At 51.8% G+C, this 22,723-nt stretch overlaps 8 protein-coding genes across 8 annotated transcripts; 4 read left to right on the top strand and 4 right to left on the bottom strand.

The window, feature by feature from the left end:
* Nucleotides 1-261: 261 nt before the first annotated feature.
* On the bottom strand, nt 262-3,007 carry M436DRAFT_39938 (putative dipeptidyl-aminopeptidase B; the record flags this gene model as incomplete). The annotated part of the gene is made up of 2 exons (XM_013574644.1): nt 262-347; nt 403-3,007. 2 exons carry the CDS (start codon nt 3,005-3,007, stop codon nt 262-264), a joined length of 2,691 nt encoding a protein of 896 aa, XP_013430098.1.
* A 779-nt stretch (nt 3,008-3,786) lies between these two features.
* Nucleotides 3,787-4,550, top strand: M436DRAFT_79462 (DUF962-domain-containing protein; the record flags this gene model as incomplete). The annotated part of the gene is made up of 4 exons (XM_013575067.1): nt 3,787-3,819; nt 3,875-3,898; nt 3,954-4,013; nt 4,065-4,550. The coding sequence occupies 4 exons, from the start codon at nt 3,787-3,789 to the stop codon at nt 4,548-4,550; spliced, it is 603 nt and encodes a 200-aa protein (XP_013430521.1).
* Nucleotides 4,551-5,055: 505 nt separating this feature from the next.
* On the bottom strand, nt 5,056-6,754 carry M436DRAFT_79463 (cytochrome P450; the record flags this gene model as incomplete). Its single annotated transcript, XM_013575068.1, has 2 exons — nt 5,056-5,070; nt 5,129-6,754. 2 exons carry the CDS (start codon nt 6,752-6,754, stop codon nt 5,056-5,058), a joined length of 1,641 nt encoding a protein of 546 aa, XP_013430522.1.
* Nucleotides 6,755-7,092: 338 nt separating this feature from the next.
* M436DRAFT_79464 (uncharacterized protein) lies at nt 7,093-8,826 on the bottom strand (the record flags this gene model as incomplete). The annotated part of the gene is made up of 1 exon (XM_013575069.1): nt 7,093-8,826. One exon carries the CDS (start codon nt 8,824-8,826, stop codon nt 7,093-7,095), a length of 1,734 nt encoding a protein of 577 aa, XP_013430523.1.
* Nucleotides 8,827-9,321: 495 nt separating this feature from the next.
* On the top strand, nt 9,322-10,957 carry M436DRAFT_39331 (uncharacterized protein; the record flags this gene model as incomplete). The annotated part of the gene is made up of 3 exons (XM_013574532.1): nt 9,322-10,154; nt 10,217-10,269; nt 10,389-10,957. The coding sequence occupies 3 exons, from the start codon at nt 9,322-9,324 to the stop codon at nt 10,955-10,957; spliced, it is 1,455 nt and encodes a 484-aa protein (XP_013429986.1).
* A 657-nt stretch (nt 10,958-11,614) lies between these two features.
* Nucleotides 11,615-12,861, top strand: M436DRAFT_40016 (uncharacterized protein; the record flags this gene model as incomplete). Its single annotated transcript, XM_013574657.1, has 4 exons — nt 11,615-11,869; nt 11,954-12,020; nt 12,069-12,703; nt 12,760-12,861. The coding sequence occupies 4 exons, from the start codon at nt 11,615-11,617 to the stop codon at nt 12,859-12,861; spliced, it is 1,059 nt and encodes a 352-aa protein (XP_013430111.1).
* A 472-nt stretch (nt 12,862-13,333) lies between these two features.
* Nucleotides 13,334-15,730, bottom strand: M436DRAFT_40667 (alpha/beta-hydrolase; the record flags this gene model as incomplete). The annotated part of the gene is made up of 2 exons (XM_013574766.1): nt 13,334-13,887; nt 13,963-15,730. 2 exons carry the CDS (start codon nt 15,728-15,730, stop codon nt 13,334-13,336), a joined length of 2,322 nt encoding a protein of 773 aa, XP_013430220.1.
* An 898-nt stretch (nt 15,731-16,628) lies between these two features.
* On the top strand, nt 16,629-20,891 carry M436DRAFT_39866 (AAA-domain-containing protein; the record flags this gene model as incomplete). The annotated part of the gene is made up of 3 exons (XM_013574630.1): nt 16,629-20,170; nt 20,228-20,628; nt 20,701-20,891. 3 exons carry the CDS (start codon nt 16,629-16,631, stop codon nt 20,889-20,891), a joined length of 4,134 nt encoding a protein of 1,377 aa, XP_013430084.1.
* Nucleotides 20,892-22,723: the final 1,832 nt, after the last annotated feature.

Consider the following 22,723-nt stretch of genomic DNA (forward strand, 5'->3'; position numbering starts at 1 on the left):
GTAGTCGCATGTCATTTTCGAACGTTCTTTCTATTTTGAGCAGCGATGTAAATGACGCATAACATATTCAACGAATGTATTCAAAGCAATCTAGAGACTGGAAGGTACGACTCGCGCTCTTTATCTATGAACGTTGGAGACAGAAGTAGGAAGTTGTTATGAACTGTTCTTTCTATTTGTGAATGTGTAAAATTGATGAAATAACGCCGCTAACAATGCTGAACAACAGTAAAATGCAACTGTACTCGATCTACAAGAACTCTACTTCTCAATCTGCGCCAATGGTGTGGGATTTGGTGTCCTCAACCACTCGCCATTGAAAGCGTTGATGAGCCAGTTGTTCAGTTCTGCAGTACTTGTCAGCACATGATGAGTGACTATCAGGAAGGAGATCAAACTTACTCTCGTACACAACTCTGTTAGCATTGTGGAAGTAGATGCTGTGATCCGAGTCGGGGAAAAAGTGCACGTCGTAATTCTGCACATTCGCTAGATCTAGTTTGTCCAACAGACTCAACGTGTTTTGGAAGTGCACATTGTCATCAGCAACACCGTGCATGACCAAGAACCTGACATTCTTGGAGAGTGAATCCACGTCTGAGATGGTCGAGTTTTCGTAGCCGATGGGGTTGTGCTGGGGTGTGTGCATGTAGCGTTCAGTGTATATGCTGTCGTAGTATCTCCAATCGGTCACGGGAGCCACAGCCATTCCGTACTTGAAAGTACGGCCGGCGTCTTGCTCGAGGGTCTTCAGAGTCATGAAACCGCCGTAGCTCCAGCCCCATATGGCTATGCGTTCGGCGTCAACATATTTCTTCGCGGCCCACATCTTGGCAGCGGCGATTTGATCGTGCGCTTCGTAGTGTCCAAGGTTACCACGTACGATACAGCGGGTGGCGCGGCCGAGGTGGCCGGTACCACGGCCATCAAGAGTGACGACTATGTAGCCGAGAGATGAGGCAACATAGGACTGGAAGTCGAGATGGAACTGGCGATCGACTTGCTGAGAAGCAGGGCCGTTGTAGAGGAAGAACAGAACAGGGTACTTCTTCCTCTCGTCAAAGTGCGGTGGGCGACGCTCGACAAGGTTCAGATCGAAGCCGTCAACGTTGATGGTTTGGTAGACATTGATGGGCAGTTCTGTTTTGGTAACAAGCTCCCTCAAAGGCTTGTTCTCCTCAATGGTCATCTCCAGCTTGTCGCTATTGCTAGGAGTGTTGATGACCTTCTGCCACGGAATACCAGGACCTTTGTTTGTCAAGAGCAGGTAACCACCACCCTTGGAGAATGATCCAGAGTAGTATCCAATCTCGCTATCGTTGGTGATGGATTTGAGGTCCGATGCATCAAGCTTGACGCTGTAGATGTGGCGCTCGATAGACGACTTCTTTGTGGCCACAAAGTAGACGAGATTGTTCTTGAGGTCCAATGCGGATGGAGCGTCAACGACTTCCCATTTGCCTTGGGTCAGCATGATTGGCTCAGGGTTGTCCAACGGCGTGAAGTACGCAAGGTGGTCGTAGCCATCATGGATGACAGTATCGATGTAACCATCGTGTGCTCTGCCATTGGCGGGATCGGACGGAATATAAGTTGTTGTTTGAGAGACTTCAAACCAACCTCCATCGAGGGCGTTCACATCGAGCTCTCGGACGGTCTTCCCTTCTCTTCGCTCGGCATCGATCAGAATAAGTTTTAGTACATCACTCTCACGGTTGGTCTCACGGATGATGACCTTGCCACTACGGCCAGCCCATGTGACTTCGGTGATCAGACGGTCTTTGTCCTTGAAGTCACCTTGGATGGGAACAGTAAAGACCTGGCCTTGAGCAATGTCGTATAGCTGCAGAGTGACGATAGACATAGGAGCACCAGCTTTAGGATACTTGATCTTGCGCACTTCTGGGTAGTTCTCCTCTCCTGGCTTAGGTTGCTTGCCACTAGGTCTTGAGAAGAAGTACTGAACAGGATATTCGGGTACAGCAGCCTCGTCAGTACGGAGGAAGGCGAGGTATTTGCCATCGCCAGACCACCATGTGGCCTTGTTGCTCGAGAAGACTTCTTCTTCGTAGACCCAATCCGGAACACCGTAGAAGAGTTGGGCACCGCCATCGGTTGTGATAGATTTCACTCTGTTGTCAGAGAGGTTTCGGATGTACATGTTGTTGTCTCTAGTGAAGACGACGGCATCGCTATTTGGGGACCATGAGGCGTACTGGATCCTCTTGTTGGGTTCGGCAGGATCAAGAGGTTCAGCAGTTTGACCGTCGACGTGGAAGATCCAGTACCTGCCAGTGTTCGAGTGTCTCCAATTCTTCTGAATGTGAGACTGGATGAGAACGTGTTTGTGATCGGCGCTGGGCCAGACGTTACTCGGGCTGATGGCCTCGCCGTCATGGTAGAAGCCGCCGTTCTTCATCAATGTCTTACTGTGTTGGCCAGAAGCACTGGCATCCTGCATGTATCTGACCTCCTCGACAACCAAGTAGTCTCTACCTTTTTCCCCCCACTGTAACAACAGACCATCCTCTCCTTGAGCACCATCGATCCATGATATCCCGTGACTCTTAGGGTAGTATTGTCCTTGCAAGACTTGTTCCAGGGATATCTTCTGACCATGGCCAGCCGTTTTGGTGGCATGTGGATCGTGAGGGCGACTGGCAAGCGATTTATGGGAGCCGGAGCTGAGGAAGAGGGCTAGGGCAGCAAGCCAGCCTATAGCGGCTATGGAGGCAACGATGTATAGAATGCGACGAGCCTTGGAGTCGATGCCGTGGGTCTTGTGTCTCCATGCTGCTCTGTCGTCGAAGTCGAACTCTTCGGACCGCGGTTGCGAGTATAGAGCTTCTTTGGCCTCGACGGAATTTAAGTGGCTCGACAGGTGTTCTAGTACCAGCGAAGTGGTGGATATGGATGATGCCGAAGGCCTGGGCTGGTCACTGTCGTCGGTCTGGTTGGCATCGTGCCTCGTCAAAGGCAGCGCCTCTTCGTCGTCTCGGAACGCCATGACAGGCGAATATCTTTAAATTATAGAACACAATATGTATAATGTTGAGTATCGAATTAGAAGAGAAGCGATCTAGCAAGACGAGATTGAACACACGAAAAGCGACATGCAAGTTGAACAGCGAGACTCCTATCCCGATTCCTACAACGGGCAGCCACCAAGGTCGGTCGGTCCATTGTCGCGTCGAGTCTTGGCGTCGTCCTCCATTCAGCACCTTTTGCGGCCTCCTTCTCCGTCGCAGAACCCAATGCTTGCGGAGGATAGTCTCGGAAAATAAAGGGAAAGAACTGAGAACATGAGTCGATGCCTTGTGGAGCTCAACAATGACGACCCAAGGCCTTGTGAAGGTGCAGGGAGCGTGTTTGTGCCGGGTGACATGCTGTCTTGGCTCCATTTCACCTCGGTATAGCACATGCCAACCAACGCGAGCGTGTCTGGGCCTGTGATTGAGTCTTCGATCAACACATTGCTTATACCATTATTACACAAATTACACCGTTTGGCGTTTGCTCAAGTCTTGCCTTATGTTGCTCGGCCACCTGGCAACAATTTATTATTGAACTGGCACTGCTTCCGAGTGAAGCCGCTTCTTGCATCTTCTGCTCCGCTTACGCACCTCTTGTTCACTGCGCCGGGTCAAGACAATTGAGCACATCCAGCACGGCCACGAAGTTTGAACATCTCGTCAACTCACCGAGCTCACATCGTTCCTGCTTCTGACAGACAACAGTCTTGCTTGTTCAAGAATCTCTACCTCTCGGCGCACCCGCAACGACATCATGTCTCTCAATCTCGAAAAGCAGCTTCTCTTTGTATGTAACTCAAATAACTGACTCTTTTGAGTTACTTCGCTGACGATCTCTGAAGTACGGTTCTTATCATCACAACCCCGTAAGGTCTTGATCAAACCTTCGAAAGAATATTGGATTTCTGACCTCAGATAAAGATCAATATCGCTATCCACATCACCTGTGTTCCTCTGATCTTGTTGACCGCCTTCCTCTTCGTCAGTTTGATCAATCTTGCAACGATGAAGACTTTTTGCTAACAGTCTCAGTGCACCAACACCCCTGCTATTCCTCTTCCCGATGCCATCACCATCCCCAACTTGCCCGCCAATCTAGGCACCATCGTAGCCACGCTCTACTCAACTCTCTATATTCTCATGGAACCTGTCGCTGGAGGAATGCTGGCTCCCCTTCTTCTCTCCGCCACTGCTTACGCCAATCACCTCACCTCAACCTACGGCATGATGGCCAATTACTATGCTATCGGCCTGCACGTCTTTGCTTGGATTGCTCAGTTCGTTGGTCATGGTATCTTCGAAGGTCGGGCTCCTGCCTTGCTCGACAACCTCGTCCAGGCTCTGTTCTTGGCTCCTTTCTTCGTCTGGCTGGAGATCCTGTTCTTCCTTGGATATCGCCCCGAGCTTAAGGCTAGACTCGACCAATCTGTCACCAAGGAGGTTGCCAAGTTCAAGGCTTCAAAGACTTCGAACGGCAAGGCCAAAGCCAACGATACTGCCAACGGTGCAGCTCACTGATGCAGATCATGCACCTTTCAGCCCTGTGCACCAACCGATCGAACGTGTCACCAATCAGACTTATCTTTCTTGGGCATATGCTGGTAATATACTCAGAAGAGGAAAGTTTCATCAATGTGTATACAAGTTGGATTTATGGGCACAGCTGTTGACAGGAAAGCGAGTTAGTGGAAGCTTGGTCAGGCGGCTGGCGATGTAATGGAGCACGGGCTTCGATACACATAATTCTAGCAGAAGATGAAGTGCAGACATTGTGGAGAAGAATGCTATCCACATTCGAAAGATCGAGACACTAACAATGAATCACACGAGCGCAATGGCGCCTATTCCAATCTGCCATCGTTCTCATGTTTTGTTCACTTAGTGCTTCTTTGGTGAGATCAGAGGTGATAGAACTCTTTCGATTGACGCCAAAGTATGTGGATTCTATATCATTCATGTCCGTAACCCCCTGGAGTCCAACAACACACCAATCTTGCTGGTCAACGTACTATGTCGTGGGACTCTAAGCGAGCGGTTCCTTTGGCAGACGGGTCAGTATCTATACCTATGCGTTACGAGTTTAGGAGGATTTTTACCAGTTGAGTACGGGTTGCGACTGCTTCTTTGAATGCCTGGTTGATGATACCCCGCGTCCGCTCGTCACGAACCTTCACAGTTACCGGCATGTCATGGCCTGGATTACCAGGCATCTCTCCAGCAAAGTCGCGCGGGTCAAGAGGCAGCTTTGCACCGGGACTAGGAGTAATCTTGAATCCCCACAACAGACGCATGATGGCTACTGCAAGAGAGCGTTCGGCCACATGGTACCCAGGACACACTCGTCGTCCAGAGCCGAAGGCGAAATGATCTCTGTTGCGCACATCGCTCGCGTTGATGCTCTGCATGGTGTTTGTGTGATCGTTAGAGTATCTCTCGGGCCAGAAACGATCTGGATCTTCGTGACGGTCGGGATCGTGTTGTATAGCCCATGCATTCAGGTGTAGTCGGGAGCCTTTAGGGATACGGTAGCCGCCGTACTCGAGATCACGAGTCGTGGTGTGTGGATGTCCGAGAGATACCGGAGGACGCCATCTCCATGTTTCCTTCATCAAACATCGTACATAAGGTATCTTTTCAAGATCTTCGTATACGGGTAGACGATCTCCAACAACATTGACGAGTTCTTGGTGACCCTTTTCCTGAACCTCTGGATAGGTCATCATGGCTTCCAAGAAAGACCATGTGCTCATCTTGCTGGTGTCCGCGGCGCCGATGATGAGTTGTAGTGATAGATAGGCAGCTTCCTCTACACTGCCGAAGCCGAGATTTTTCTCATCCTCCAAGACACGCGGCAAGAAGGCATCTTGCATAACGTTGCGAGACCTTCCTTTTTTGATGCGCATGAGACGTTCAACGCACCAGTCCATATCTCGCTTGAATCTTCGGCGAGCATTGCGCTCCCATGGCTTGAGGAACATTGGGAGGGTGTCTAGCCATGGCAGAATATCAACAATATGATTGCCGGGTAATGTACCCTGGATCTGTGCCAAACCAGTCTCGAAGATATAGTCGATCGTGGAATCATTGGTGTCGGGTATGTCCAAACCGAAGGTCTGTGAAGCAAAAGTGCTGTAAGTATAGCGTCCAATAGCGGCGAAAAGTTCCTTGCTCTCACAGCCAATAGTCGGGTTATTGGCAAGCTCTTGCATAAACTTGGCAGTTTCGTAATGGAGGAATGGCAGGCCAGCGTCTGCTCTCGGTATGCTAGTCAGACCAGAGTGTATGACTTTGCGTTGGTGCTTCCAGCGAGGATCACTGGCGTTGAGCAGCAAGACATTGAGTTGATTGCATATCTGCTCGTTGGACACAATCCAGCGAGGTCGTTCGGCCGTTTGAGCGGATGCCTTGTCAAAGATCTCCTTGACCGCAGCATCAGAGTTGATGAAGTACTCTGTGAAGGGACCAACACGGACACGGAATATTTCTCCGTGTTCCTGAGCCCAGCGTTGGAAGAGCAGATGTTGCTGACCAACTTTGCTTGCAGCAATTACTTCAGCCATATTGCCAACCAGGAACGAGCCAGATGGCTGTGGCGGCAAAGGTAGGAGATTTCTTTCATGTCGGTAGTTCTGTAACTTTCTAACGAGGGCCAGAGTTCCAATCACTCCCAGAAGAACAATGCCGGCTTGGACGGTGATAGGTAAAAGAGTGATAACGTCCATGTTCGAGAAGGACAGAGTGATTCATCATACTTCAGTCCCCTTGGTACTGACCTTCTGCTTTATATATGTATATTTGATGTTTGACCTAAACATACTCGACATACGTAAAGGGAGCTCGGGTTGTGAAGATACCGTTCCGGGTGGGTTTAAGGTTGCTTCTCCGCCCACAACTCCAATGCGGGGCTGTGGGGATAGTAGTCGAGACAGCTCTCCTTCACAAAAACGGCGGTTGCAAAGACTTGACCTAAACCTCACGGCTGTGAGCGATCCGATTTCCGAATGAGCTGTGAGTAGCCAGAAGTCGAATGTGTAGGTCAGCTTCCGTTTGCTGGCTTGCCTCAGAGTTTGGCGTTGGTGTCTCTTTTCACCAGTAGATTCTCCATTCTGTTTTGCCATTCCCGGATCATATCCTCATCGATAGCATTCCCGTCGTAAGAGACGTTCGCAGCGATGCCATCATCATCGCCCCAGACTCCAACCAGGAACTCACCATCGCGTGCGCGGACATTCTGTTTACTCGAGCGGTAGTCTGCCACAAAAGCATCTTCGCCCTCGCCAAGCTCTCCATCGACATTGAACTCTCCTTGACGCCATCCAGACCTGCCCACCGAGCTCACACCGCAAGTGGCCATACTTCCGTTCTGTGCGGCAGTCAGTTCGCCCTGAGGGCTGTGGTTTCCTACGGTGTGTCGAAGTTCTTCTGGGAGTTTTGACCGTAGTCGTTCCATTGCTCCGACGTAATTCATAGCGATGACCCTTCCTGCGCCTCTGCTTCCCATGTAAGCAATTGAATCTTGTTCCTCTGCTTTTACACGCTTCTGGTACAATCCCAGTTGCCGATGTGCTTGCCTAACCAGAATCTTGAAACGACTCTCTAGGTCGAGTGATGATGGCAAGAACGGGAGTACCACTCCATCCGAGAATGCTAGCATCATGGAGTTGGGAGCTTCATGATGCTTGAAGAACGGCCGTGGATTGATTGGGAAGCTCCCAACGAAAGGACGACGCGATTCCGGCGCTTCATCTGGGTGCAGATCCTCGTGGAGAGACATCATTACCATGGCGACAAGCACAAAAGCACCTGCGCCAATACTCGTACCCGCATCGCGACACCATCTGTGCAATCTCTGAGTGGCAAGTTTCGGAACCTTGGCCATGCATGTGAAGGTGTTCAACGGAGGCTTAATGTTGTAGTCGAGATATGAATCATAGGTCGGAGGCATTGCCATGGCTTCTTCCAAAGGAGTGACACGGCGCAGTGGGTTGGGAAAGGCTGCTGGCATCGGCTTTTTTACGTGTCGGAGTACGAGCGTCAGAAGCCAGAACCAGCGCCTCTTCGCTATCGAGCCAGATATACGGGGATATAGATCTTCTTGGGGTAGTGGAAGTCGAGTTTGTATTGATGTTCGATGTGAAAGATCATTGACGGCGTCTTCGAGAACCGCCGAAGGTGTGTTCAAGAGCTTGACGAAGTGGCTCAGCCAGGTAAAGTTCGTCAATCCATCCGTGATTTGATGGCCCTCGACGAACAAAAACTTCAAACTTGTCTTCGAACCTGCAGTATCATCTATCGGAAGTACAAACAGCTTGGCAAGAAACTCGTTGGCGTTTACGACGCGGCCTGTGTTCTGGGCATGTCGGTAGAATGTGGCAAGTCCATGGTCATCCATATGCGGCTCAACAAAGGACAAAGCTTTGGTGGCGTCTGCGATGGCATGGTGAGAGCCCTCAGGAGGGCAGATCATGAAGAAGCGTGTCTGGGAAGCATTTCCGGCAGTCATGAAGGATTCTCGATCCACGGCACGAGCGAGCAGCAGAACATGGGACAAGCGGAGGACAGTCCATGCCAGAGTGATTCTCTTGCGGAGCTGCTCCTGTGACAGGCGATGATTGGCCTGAAGTTCGAGCAAGGCGTTGACATCGGCGCGGCCTTGGTAGTACACTCCGTCAGAGTCGAAAGCTGTCTCTACGATGCCCAAAGGACGGTAAAAGCAAAGTTTGCCATGATTGCGTGCCTGGTGCCATTCATGATAGCTCGAGGCATATTGATCGAGCCAGTGAGCTTGTTTCATGGGTGGTGATATCTAAGCGACAGATTGTTGCGTGTGTAGAATGTCGTCTCTCGGTTAGTCACAGTGTTCGTGTCGGGTGTCAGGTCTGTCGAGCATCATGGAAAAAACACCTACTTAGCCCTCGACACGATGAGGTAATCCAAAATTTAGCCGTCGACATATTGATACCATCATCATGGAGCAGAGCATTTGGAAGCACCTCATTATAACAAAGGGAGGTCCGTTTGTTATCGACGAAGCGACTGGGCCCACCACAGCGAACCATCGACAAACACAAGGCGTTCAGTGTGATCAGAAAAGAGCTTTCGTGACAACAAGGTGGAAGCGTCCAGAAGCGGAAGTTTGGCGTCGGGCGCGCCTTCTTTCTACGCAGCTCCGCATTCCTCGTGCCTTCACCGACTCGACCACCTTCCAGTTTGACATCTTGAACAACACCACGACTAACATCTTTAACCCACTCGGTATCAACGTCTCTCTACCCTCTAGTCGAGCAAGATGAGCGAAGAGGCAGAGCTTCGCGCCAGAATCGCCGCACTCTCTGGTAAGGAAAGTCGCATCTCATTCAAACATGGCCCTAACCTTGCCGCAGGCCGCATCAACCAGCAACGACAAGCTGAAAGCGCACCTCCCACGCCGACCTACGCTCCACCAGCTGGACGTGGCTCGAGCCACTATCCAAGAGGTCGTGGCGCTGGATGGACTGGTCAACACGCGCCTGATCGCTATGCGCCTTACCATCACCCTCGCGGCTTTTCGCACAAACCCGCCTATGCTCCCTCGTACCGCAACCGCTCCCTCGTCGTTAACAGCTCCGTCGGATCTCATGCTGGTCAGCAAGCCTCTCCTGCAACGCCTGCCCTCATCCCTTCCGACGGCTTTGTCCTCAAGCGCGACCGTCACATGCAGCTGATCAACACCTCTGTCTATGACCAAAAGACACAACAGCGCCAATCGGAAATTGAAGCTACATTGCAAGAAAAACAGCGCCTGCGAAACGCAAAAGAGAAGGCTAGGGTTATCAACGCCTTCCAGCCTCAGCAGGCTGCCTCGACTACCTATGGCGCTCCTTCAACTGCAGGGCCCGCTGCCGTGCGCGACATCCAAATCAATAACCTCAGATTCCGCGTAGCTGCTGATGGAAGCAAACTAATCCGAATGTTCGGTGAGTCGACCCACATCGACACCCTCGCGCACCATCTCACCTGTATAGATGACTCGAACACGGATCCCGGAGCGACACCCAAGATCACCAAAGTAGCTGGCGTCACATTCCACAGGAGTAAGCACGGTAACCTTTACCGTGCTGGTCGCGTGAAGAAATCGATGAGGTACTGGAAAAAGAGTCAAGAGATCTGGGAAGGACAATTTTTGATTGATCGGGTGACAACAGGGAAAACAACACCAAGAAGAGCTCGGAATTGTGTCCAATATTCACTGCTACGGGTACCGAATACTCCAACCGCCATACAAGCTGGTCCTTGCGCGACGGATCTGAACGAGAGCGACCATCTCAACATGTCCGTTGGTAGGCCTTTCGTATCTTTACTGACTCTTTCTCACAGGTATGTGCGCCCACGGAAACCGCTGCCGCTACACGCACGATCCGAACAAGATCGCCGTCTGCAAGGAGTTCCTTCGAACTGGCCGTTGCGCTGCTGGTGATGCTTGCAACCTTTCCCATGAAACCACCCCTTACCGTGTCCCTGCTTGCACTCACTTCCTTCGTGGCAACTGCACCAACCCAGACTGCCGCTATGCCCACGTTGCTGTCAACCCCGCTGCGGCTGCCTGTCGAGCCTTCGGCACCATTGGCTATTGCGAGAAAGGCGCTGAGTGCACTGAGCGTCACGTGTTTGAATGTCCGGATTACGCTAACACAGGTATATGCCGTAACAAAAAGTGCCGCCTTCCACACGTCGACACTGCTGGCAACATGCGTAAGGCCAAGTCAGCAGAAAACAGAATGGACGAGGCAGAGACGTCGGATTTGTCCAGCGACGAAGAGAGCTACGACGGAATTGACTATGACGATGTAGACTCGGACAACTTCAGTGACAACGAGGTCTTGGGTGGCACTAGTGAGGGCGACCATGAGCTCTCCCAGCAGCAAGATTATGTTAGGTTCTCTTGATCCGGTTCGCCACGAAGCCTTGATTTTCCGACAAGCATGTCATATCAGATGGCACAGTATAGATGTTTCTGGCGGATCGTATACCAAGCATGTTGGTCAAAAGGCCGACTCGCATTTTCGGAGGGACAGCTTTGGATTGCAAGAAAGATTCCAAGAATGGAACGACGAGAAAGACAGAAAGAAATTGTTGATCAAACAGAGAAAAACAATGATAGCAAGAAAGAAAAGGAAATGTAATTCAATGAAGATTATGCTGCATCTTGATGAGTCGTGGTACTATACAACAGTGACGGATGTTGGGTTCCCAGCCATGTTACAACCCGATATTGTGAAAAGGATCTAGCTGCCTGCATGTTGGTGTGTGCGGGAGAGGGTTCATGAAGTATTTTAGGATTGTCGTGGTCAAAGGATGTTGGATGAAACGACAGAGTACATCAAGGAGGCTTGGCCGGATCAGCACAGCCGCAAGCGCTGCCTCTGACCAAGTCACCACCATGGCCAGCACCCATTGCCAGTCTGACCTGTCCATGGCTTCCATACAGCAGACGGCGAAAACGAAACCACCCATCTGCCGACTCTATCAACATTTTCTGAGGACACGCTGACACAACCCTCCATCTCAACCCGCCTATACCAACTTCCATCTCCATCTCCACCATGCCGCTGCGAGACGTGCTCAAGAAGCGCTCCAATATTCAGGGTGATGCGACAAGTACACGTAGTACGAGCTCCAACTCTTTGCCAAACCTTCCCAATCCCCTACCGGAATTCACTTTCATGCGTACCACGACACACGAACAAGAAGTCATTATACCTCCTTCGTATCCTGGCGACGAAGTTCCAACAGCCCCCGAACAAGTCCCCGCCGAGAAGAAGCGCCGCAACATCTTTCGCAAGAGCAGCTCCAACTTTGTCTCCACCCTCTCCACCAACAGTGCCCTACCATCTCACTCCGAGGAGAAGGAGCCTCCAGCTGCACTTCCAGTACGACCCAAGAATGAGCGCAAGCTCTCGGAGAGACTGCACTTTGGCAGGTCAAGAGGCCTCTCCAAGAGTGAGAGCAGTAATCATCTGCCTACCGATCTGGGAGACGCTCCCCAGAACACTCCAGCACCCCTGGATCCCCCAGACGCTAAAGGCAGAGTCAAAGAGACAGAAACCAAAGAGAACAAGATGCAGCGTGAAGCACAATGGGAGAAACGAGCTACCATGATGGCCCTCAAGAATCCTATACTGGACGGCGAGAGATCAGAGTCGGGCGAGAAGAAAGCCCACCGACGGAGTACCTCGCTCGAGGAAGGTGAAGCCGACATACAAGAAGCCATTCGCTTGCACGAGGAAGGCGATCTAGAGCATTCCACGCAGATCTTTGGAAAACTGGCAGATCCCAATGGCGCGAACAATCCACTCTGCCAGGTTCTCTACGGACTTGCTCTGCGGCACGGCTGGGGCATCACTCCATCTGCAGATGCTGCAATACATTACCTGAGTCTGGCCGCGTCAAACAGCGCTGCCATCGAATCTGCCGCCTTGTCCTCGGGCTCGAAAGCAGGCGGCGAAGCAAAAGGCGAACTGGTCCTCGCTATCTTCGAATTGGCCAACTGCTTCCGCTATGGATGGGGTATCAAAGTCGACAAGGTAGCTGCGAGGAATTACTACGAGGTTGCTGCCAACCTCGGTGATCCTGACGCGTTGGAAGAAGCAGCCTGGTGCCACATCGAAGGCTTTGGCGGGCCCAAAGACAAGGTAAGCTGCTCTGACTATATTTTTTCAATGAACATTGTGCTTATACAATTCTACAGTTCAAAGCAGCGCAGTATCTGCGATTGGCTGAAGGCGCTGGCCGCAAAAGTGTCGGAAACAGCTGGATCTGGAAAGACAAGTATAACTCACCAACGAAGTGACGCTCATAAGCATTGATATGATACTTCTCTACTATGCCGAAATACAACGGCTATCGTAACACTGTCACAGTACTAGAGGCTGCCTCGTGTTGTTGTCTTTGGGAAGGCGTTCCTCGCGTACTGGTTCTCGTGGCCAGGCTTCATTGCGCTACACGGTGCGCCAGCTGCTTCAGACAAGTGGTCGGCCTTCTGATAGCTCACGCAGTATTGCTGAGGATCTCCATGTATGTTCAGCGGAAGCATGGCGCAAGATGACCTCGATCAAAGTACTATATTGCCTGGAACTCTCAGGCAGATGTGCAAAAGACGACCAAAGGCAGAATTTGCTCCAAAGCAAAAGTATTATATAATCACTTAGCTAGCAGTGTTATAGTGAACAACAAGGATATCTCTAAACGCAAAGCAAAAACGCAGACTACATGATTAATGCAAAATAAGAACCGAAAAAGTAGTATGAGGACAAAGCAACAATTCAGTTTTCCTTCCCTGCATTGTCTTTGGCCTCTTCTCGGTCATGTCTCAAGTCCCTGCTCCACTCTCCTGCTGTGGTGTCGACCTGCGTGGGACTTACGGGGCCAGAGTTCTTGGAGTTGGCATTCGCTTTACTGACATCCACGCCCATGTCACGCGGATTCCTCTCATCGTAGAAGCTGTCGGCCAGATCGCCATCCTTCTTTTCTTGGTCTTCTGGCTTGTCTTCGCAGCCAATTGGCGTCCGGCACTGCTCGCGAGCTTCTTCTGATGCCGTGGCCCAGATGACATCCTTGACTTCTTTGCCGACCTTTTCGATCACGTCCATGGCCCAGATTACATCGAGATGCTCGTATCCTTCGATGATCTTTTTGTGCACGACCTTAACGTGAGGTTCGCGGCCACGATCAAAGCGTCTCAAGAGGCGTCGTCCATCAACCAGGTCATCGTTGCCAGCAACCCACATAGCCAGCGGAGGGAACTGCTCGTTATACCAGGCATACTTGCCTCGCTCTTCGCTCTTGTCGCGATCCTGATGAGGAAGATTTGAATGATCTCTGCCAGAGCGTTCTTCGCCACTCCTGTCGGGAGACTTCTCGGTGTCGGTACGTTCACCATCGTAGTATCGACGAATGACTTCATCCTCTTCCTCGTCCTCCTCGTCTTCCATGCGGCCCTCTTCCCTCGTGGCAAGAATACACTTCTGCTTCGCAAAGCACTCTCTTCCGAGCCACCAGCGCATACTCTCAGCACTGACATAGACGGGCGCAAATTGGAACATGCGGTCACGCAGATCAATCTCCCATCTAGTGTCAGTCCAGTTGAAGAGGAAACTGAAGACGCGATAGCCCATTGCACCGTAGAGTTTGGCCGGCAGTAGCTTATGCATCCGCATCATAAACGGAATGAAAGCGTGAATGCCAAAAACACATCGGAAGAAGTTTGGATTGATCATGCGCATGAACTTGAAGTATGCCTTGCCGATCAACGGTCCAGCATAAGCTGCCGGTGCTAACGCGCAGAAGACTGAGATTTTCTCGCCAATATCTGGACGTTGCTCTTTTGCAAGTGCAACTAGAGTCTGTGTAGTACCTTGACTGTGGCAGACTAACCCGAGCTTTTCGAAGCCGGTCTCTGAAAGCACGCGCGAGATGAGAGCGGGGAGATCCAGAACGCCCATCTGACGAATGTTCCAAGACCACATGCGCGGATCGGCGTAATCCAGTAAGGTGTGTCGCGGCTTGAAGCCACATCTGTTGTTTCCTAGCCAGACGTCGTAACCACTCTTAGCGAGGTAGAAGGCGAGACTATCGTCATCGGTGCAACAGTAAGCACCGGCACTTTGCAATAGGCCGTGGATCATCAAGACGGGGTACTTCTTGTTTCCTGCGGGGAATGCACGTTCGGCCTCGCCAAACATGGGATCTGTTTTGGTAGTTTCGAAGACATTGGGTCCACGAGCGCCATGGGCAGCTGGCGATACTGGACGATACTCCCGGGGGTTGAACACGTGCCACAGCTCAATGATGAAGCCATCTTCGGTTTCAACATCGAAGATCTCGACGTCCAGACCCACACGGCGGGCATAGTACCCAGGATCGCATACTAGAGGGTCAGGGCCGCCTTCTGTGGGAACAAATGTACCGTCTTGTGGAGGCGATGTTTCGACTGCAGCCGGACTTGTAGCAGGCTTGCCCTTTGCCCAGTCGCGATTCTCTTTTGCACGAGCTTGTTTCCGTCGGTGTTCCTCCTCAAAAAATGGCCTCCTCTTATCGGGATTCTTGAATTGGAGTCGTAGTCGGATGTGTTCGAAAGCGAGCGGGATGCTGGTGAAAGCGGCACCTAGAACGATGACCAAAAGGAACAGGAAAGACAAAACAGAACTTGTCGTTCTGAAAAAGGCGCAGTGTAGTGTCCTTAGAAAACTCGGGGGACCGTAGGTGGGGAGAGGTGGGAACATGGGGTTCGTCCGCGAAGGTGGCACGGCTGATCTCAGAGGGGCGCTGGGTTCACTGCTCTGCCATGCACCATCCTTCTCGAGGATGCCATGGGTTGTGCCATCTCTGGCCTGGCGAGTGCTGTATTTGACAGGAATGCAACCATCTGACTCGCGGTCCTCGAGTTGGTCCTTCAAGCGATTGAGTTTCAGTGCTTCGTCTATAGGGACTGCAGGCAGGCGACTGCCGTTAGCGGTAACGATGACTGGGTCCTGAGCTGTCACGAATTTGGCTTCGACAGCCTGAGTCGATGCGGAACGGCGTTTGCGTTCCTGCTCGGGCGTGTACTGAGCAAGACGCTCGGCCTGGTGTGCGAATTCAATAGCGGCCTCTGCTTTTGATATGAATTTGGTTGAGTTGGGCTCGGCGTCCCGTTTTGAGTCGGACGAGACATGTGGCATGTCGGTCAAGGTGATTATGTACAGCCAGACAGCGGTATAGGAGAGGCCGACATCAGTCGAAGGAGGAAGCGAGCTGGTATGTATGAAAACAAGGGGAGACAGATTAAAGAATAGGAGGCTCCGGGCGGGAAGAGGCAGGGGAGCATAGGTAGTTCAGATGCACAAGCAGCAACAGTGCTTGTTCGTGCCGGTTGGAACTTGGAACCAAAACATGGCTGAGCCGCATGTACTTTTTCGAAGAATGACGCACGCCGCACTCGACTCGATCGCGTTGATCACCAGCGCCTCGCTTGAGTGTCGAATGTCGAGTGTCTCGTCGCAGACTCTGCAGACAGTGGGCAGCCGTCTTGAACCAGAAGGCAACAACAGAGCGTGGTCGTCGTATCCATGCTTGGATGCTTCACATGTCAACGAGTCAACGACCACGCTGATGGTTATGTCCGGATCTAACGTCTCCACAGATGGCCCGCAGATGGAGCTAATCACATAGCCTCTTTGGGAAGGCGCCCGCCGCCGGCTGTTTACGACTGGCATGTCACTTTTATTAGGTTGGGCAGTTCTCGAGATTCGATACCCGTCATTTGCTCTTCAAGCCCATGGCCTTTGGTCTTCTTGTCAGGGCGACAGGTAGGTTCAAGCACTCGATGGCATCTGATGGCCTTGTCCTGTCTCGGTGGTTCAATACTGCAGAGAAGAGGAAGGAGCGGCGATGAGCGCATGTGCCTACCTATCTCGCCAGGCCGACCTCGGCTCTTCGGGAGAGCTTCCCCATGGTAGCTAAGTTACCGAGCCCTACGAACGTGTGCACTTGAGCAGTCAGTCGCCAATATTCAAGACACATCAACGCACATAGCTGAATTCCAACTTGTCCAGCTGCTAGTCACCTCGTCGCATGGCTATGGCCCACAAGGAAGCGGCGCCAGGCTCCTTGAAGCGCAAGAGACGGCCCACTAGGAGAGCAGACAAAGCGCACATCTCTGGTCATGCCCACCTCGACAGCAAACTCAAAGGAGAGATTGCCCTGCTTTCTCATGACCTGGTCGACGACTTGTTTCCTGCCTCATCAGCAGACTCTGGAGACATCTACAATGTGGCCATCACTCCCTGGGCTCCGTCTTCCGTCGTCGCCGACGCGGCCACCCAGTGGGTCATCATACCATGCAGAAGACTCCCTCGAGGACACCCCGATCTGCCGCACTCTTCGATCAGGATATCCATCTTCTCCCACGTAGCACACGCTCTCCAGCGAGCATTACATACCCAATCACCCAATCGTTCTCTGCGTCCTGCCTCAACCCTCGAGATCTGCCTCACCCAAGTCGTCGCACTACCCCTGGACATCGTTTACGTCTCGCTCGACTCATCGCCTTCCGAGAGTGCCAATAAACCCCAGAAAAGTAATGCCAACGGGTCTCTGCGTGTCTCGAAGGCTGGGAAAGATAAGGCCTCGGCAAGGCCAGCCGCAGTTGACTCTGATCAAGCAACTCGCGCTGTACGAGACGCTTTGGATGTTGTACGAGTCGTAAGAGCTGGTGACGTCTTGTCCCTCACGCTGGCGCGTCCTCAAACACAAGCCTCTGCTTCGCCTGCCTTGATCACAGCCTGTGAACCTGTCTCTCAAGGACTCATTGCCTCGACAACACAGATAGTCGTCGTCTCACAGAACGAGCGTCGTAAGAAAGCGTCTCGGTCGGTAACCTTTTCCCAGCCAGACGAAGATACTGCCAACGAGTCATTCTATACTGCCGCTGAAGATGGCGCGCTTTCATCAGCAAACTCCCCGCCTGCTGATACTGTGCAGGACTCAGACTTGGCTTCTGAAGACGCTCTGTCTGATTTGGGTGATCTGTCGGATGATCCCGATGATATGATATCTTTGAGCTCGCCTTCCGTTGGGTCTCAGCCCTCGGGCATACTTTCTGCCAGATCCAATGCGACCCCAAAACTTTTCGGCAATCCGCGTGGCATCAACACCCCTGGATCTGTATTTTCATCGATGACCTCGACAACTATGAGGGGGGCGCAAGGAGGACGGACCAAAACTTTCAAGACACAAGGGCTTCTGGAACGCATTCCAGATGCCTTTCTTCATCCAAAACCTGGCTCGCAACAGGATGAAGAAGCTCGGGTATACGTCGACACGAGTGCTTTGGCAAAACTTGGTTGCTTTTCTGGTGATTGGATTCAATTACAAGTGGCGGAAGATCCTGCCAGCGCAAACTCTTTAATGTCGTTCTTCCGAGATCCAGAGATCGATGAGAATGCCATCTGGAGGCCACTCAAGATATACGGACTACCCGAGAGCCTGTCGGTCAGGACACAGAAGTACCCCTTGAATAACAAGTCTGGCCGACGCGATAGCATTTCTTCTTCACATCCTATCTCTGTCGCTCCTGCTACCCTTCATCTGTCACCTGTTCTGCTGGCCAATCTTGGAAATCCCGGTCATGTGCGGGTATCGTCCTTGCGAATTGCAGATGTCTCTAACTTTCTACGTCCTGGACAAACCAAGTCAAGGTTCCAAGGCTCATCCTTACCACCTACAGCTAAGGAAGTGACCTTATCCAGGCTATCAACACCTCTCTCGGAAGAAAAGTCAACTCAGCCAAGTTTGTTCGCCCGACTACAAGATCACTTCAAGCAAAAGCAGCGCATTGTGAAGTCTGGTGATCTCATCGCCATTCCGATTGACGAAGCCTTAGGCAAAGCAGTGTTTGAGGGAGGTGCCGCAGACGAGACAAATGATATATTGACTCATCTTGAGTCTTCTTTGGGCAACGGCTCCACCAAAGCCCAATCACGCGCGTCAGCAGTCGCGTGGTTTCAGATTGGTGATGTAAGTTCGCCTTTCAACAGCGACGCTCAGGATGCTGAGGAGGTCGGAATCTGGGGGGGAGTTGTGACCATTGATCCTACAGAAACCAGAATGAGTCAATCGGGAGCACTGCAGAGGAAGCTGCCACCCACAACCCACAACTCGTGGGAATTCTATCACGGCATCAGAAAAGTGCCCCGGACGGCTGTTAGTGCAAGCTCTCATCTTCGCACACCACCGAAAGAACATGTGCCGTTGTTGCAGCGGCGTATACGAGAGCTTATGGCAGCTGCTATGAGCCCTCGTGCTGTCCACCTTGGACTTCCGCCTCTCGCCATCCTTTTGACATCAACTCAGAGAAACATCGGCAAAGCCTACACAGTCTCTCGTGCTTGTCATGATTTAGGTGCTCACGTCTTCTCTATCGATGCGTACGAGTTGGTTTCTGAAGGAGCTGCCGGAGGTGGAGACACCAAGACAGAAGGCTTCCTCAAGGCTAGAGCTGAGCGAGGATTGCATTGTGGTGCGCAGCACACATCGCTCTTGATTCGTCACCTCGAGGCTCTCAGTTCAGATCGCATGGCTGGAGCTTTGAAAGATATTCTAGCGGATTGTCGTGTGTTGATCGCTACCTCGACAGAGGTAGACAAGATCCCAGATGCCATTCGCGGCCTTTTCACCCACGAACTCGAGATGACTGCGCCTGACGAAGCAGAAAGGGAGGGTATCCTCCAGTCAATCATCGCAAACTCGGGTCTCGTTATTTCGCCTCTGGTTGATCTGAGCACTGTGGCAGTAAAGACAGCTGCCCTGGTCGCTGGTGATCTCGTTGATGTGGCAGAGAGAGCTGTGCTCAACCAGGCGACTCGCCTCGAATCTCTAGCAACTGCAGCTACTGCGTCTCGCGAACAAGCCATCTCTGTCAGAGACATTCAGCTAGCTGGTGGGGATTCAGCTACCTCGCTAACGTCTGCGGACTTCGACAAGGCAGTCGATGACGCCAGGAAGAACTTTGCTGACTCGATTGGCGCTCCCAAAATTCCTAATGTGCAATGGTCGGATGTCGGAGGTTTAGCTAATGTCAAGGAGGCTGTCATTGAGACCATCCAGCTACCGCTCTCACGCCCAGAGCTTTTCGCAAAGGGCCTCAAGAAACGTAGTGGTATTCTGTTTTACGGTCCGCCAGGAACCGGAAAGACGTTGCTGGCAAAGGCCATCGCAACAGAGTTCAGTCTCAACTTCTTCTCCGTCAAAGGGCCCGAGCTACTCAACATGTATATTGGTGAGTCCGAGGCGAACGTGAGACGTGTCTTCCAAAGGGCTAGAGATGCAAGACCTTGTTGCGTGTTCTTCGATGAACTCGACTCAGTCGCACCGAAACGTGGCAACCAGGGCGACAGTGGTGGTGTCATGGATCGTATCGTCAGTCAACTGCTCGCCGAGTTGGATGGCATGAGTGACGGGGATGAAGGTGGTGGCGGTGTCTTTGTCATCGGTGCAACAAACAGACCAGATCTGCTTGATCAAGCTCTTCTGCGCCCAGGCCGCTTCGATAAGATGCTGTACCTTGGTATCAGCGATACGCATGAAAAGCAGCAGAGAATTTTGGAGGCGCTCTCAAGAAAGTAAGAAGAAGGCTGCGCGATCAGACGCGAGATATCTTGCTAACATTAACCTCCTAGATTCACACTCGATCCGGAGCTAGATCTTGGTCGCGTAGCAGAAAAGCTTCCGTTTACTTATACAGGTGCCGATCTCTACGCTCTCTGTTCTGATGCTATGCTCAAAGCCATCACCCGATCCGCTCGCATCGTGGACAACAGAGTGGCTGAGATCAATGACGAACGAGCAAGACGTTCTCCACCTGAGCCTCCAATATCTGTTGCTTACTTCTTCGACCACTTTGCTACTGAGGTAGACACGAGTGTCGTCGTGGCCGAGGAAGATTTCATGGCAGCGGAACGCGAACTTGTTCCCAGTGTCAGCGCCGATGAACTAGGCCACTACGAGCGCGTCCGTCGTGAGTTCGAAGGTGGCAAGGAGAAAGAAGAAAAGGCATCTCAACAACCCAATGGCACAGGCAGTAGAGATGTTGCACGGGAGCAGATTACCCAGATGCTTCGTATGCAGATGCAGAGGACCAACCCGGAACCAGGCAGAAATATCAATGGCAAAGGCAAGGCAATCGACCAAGAGTTCACTGACTCTGTTGATGAGGATTTTGTTATTAGAACCGACCATCTGTCGATCAACGGGTCTGGCAAGGGAAAGGGTAAAGCGAGAGCTGAGATCCCGGATGGGGCACGGTTTGGGGAGGGGGCTGATGATGAGGACATGTACGCATGAGACCTAGAATTTGGAGCTACCATATCTGTCCATGGATTTCTGACAAGTATCTCATGACTGCTCTGCATTGAGTGGTCTGTTAATTCCTTGCGTGACTGACCGACGATGGACATAGCAGCGTTGGTACTGACAGGGTCATACCCCGGACAACAATTTTATGATTCGACAGGCAGCTGGTTGGCGATTGCTCGAAATGAAGACGATACATGACTTGGTCATTGGTATCCCTATTAGACTTGGAGTAGCAGCTATCAGTCAGGTATATGGCTGGTGACTTCTTGATGTCCACGGGTCAAGTCAATTTTCTGCGTCGACATTTATCTTGGACAAGAACCCAGTGCGTGGACCGGCGCTGTGATGAAACCTCCCAATGTGCACAGTTATGTCACGTGGGCCTTTAGAGATACAGAGTGCTTCAGCAAATGGCAGGCATCCATTGAGAGTCGTAGTTTCATCGGCTCTCTATGGACTTTACTGTCGCCTTATAAGAACTGTGTCTTTTGATAGCCTTAGCGCCGCCTGCATGTGGCTGTGTGAGCAGAGTAGGAGTGACAGAATTCAGCACCTGGGTAGGAAGCAAAAGAAAGCGCACAGCATTCAAGCTAGGATTCAGAATATCACTTGAGTTCCTGTGTCGGGTTTAGCTAGCTGAGCATTGCAATCCCTCGAGACAGACTGTGCAATAGGCGCCAAAGTGAAACAAGCAATGTCAGATCGGCCTACAAGAACAACCGGTGAGAAAGAGTGCAAAGACAGCTAGCGCCTGTAGAGACTCTCTGACGGCTATCGTCCTCAACCTGGCGGCTTTGGGGTTTGACGCGGGCTACCGGCCTACCACTTCCTCGCTCGTTCGTTGTCCGAAATCTTCGGCAATGGACGGTCAAGACGTCGCTAAACTTGTAGAGGTCATTAATAATCTCTGACATGAAGCATTCACCGAAGCGGAGAAATCTCGCGCCAAGCCGTCACCAGGTCTGTGACATTCTTGTGCCTGAGAGCCCGGTAGAATATCCAGAGCAAGCGGAATGAACGACCGGTGGAGGACAAGATCAGGCTGAAGAAACGATGGCTTGACGGAGAAAGTGCAGCGTGTCAACGACGAGCGCGTAACTAGAAGCCAGCTAGGAAGAACTATCCAGCACCAGACACCTGCCGCTTGCGTCCTCGGAGGTGTTTCCAACGCGCATGTCCCCAGTCCCTAGCTGGCTGGCGTGCCGCACAGGGTTAGACCTGTTCAGCTGCGCGGGAGGAGCTCGTCTGTCGGTTAGAGATCATGGTCTCCCTTTCAGCTGTGCGTATGAGGGGGCATCTCAGACGATATTCATGGATGCGAGGAAACAGCAGCCAGCTCTGAATAGAAAAGCACCACCGCGCGGTATCAAGTTCCCTTAGCTAGCGTTTTGGGCGGGTTCGGCATCAGCGGAGATACTGATGCAGTACCCGGCTCGCCGTCGGACATTTCGAAGGTGCATTGACCGAGTGATGTGCTTGTCCGGAGTCGGACTCGAAGAAGAAAGGGATTGTCGAGTGGCATTCATAACAAGTGAATTCTCCGACTGTTGGCGCGCTCTCTGGAATTCGAATCTCTTTGTTTGACTGTTGCATCGATACCATCTGAGTCGCATAGCTTTGTTTGCACCGAAAGCAGCTGTCGAATCGTACAAGTTTTGTGACGCGACCTTTATTTCAAAGCACACTACGAAGACGTCACAGACGACTCGGTCCGTCCTCTCGATCGCTCTGCCCCTCCAGAAGTTCGGCCGCCAAACTTCCTCAACCGATAGCAGCTGCACTTATCCTTCGCCCTGTTCCACCTCGACCTACTACCTTGG

Source organism: Aureobasidium namibiae (assembly GCF_000721765.1).
Source record: "Aureobasidium namibiae CBS 147.97 unplaced genomic scaffold scaffold_3, whole genome shotgun sequence".
Classification (NCBI taxonomy): Eukaryota; Fungi; Ascomycota; class Dothideomycetes; order Dothideales; family Saccotheciaceae; genus Aureobasidium; species Aureobasidium namibiae.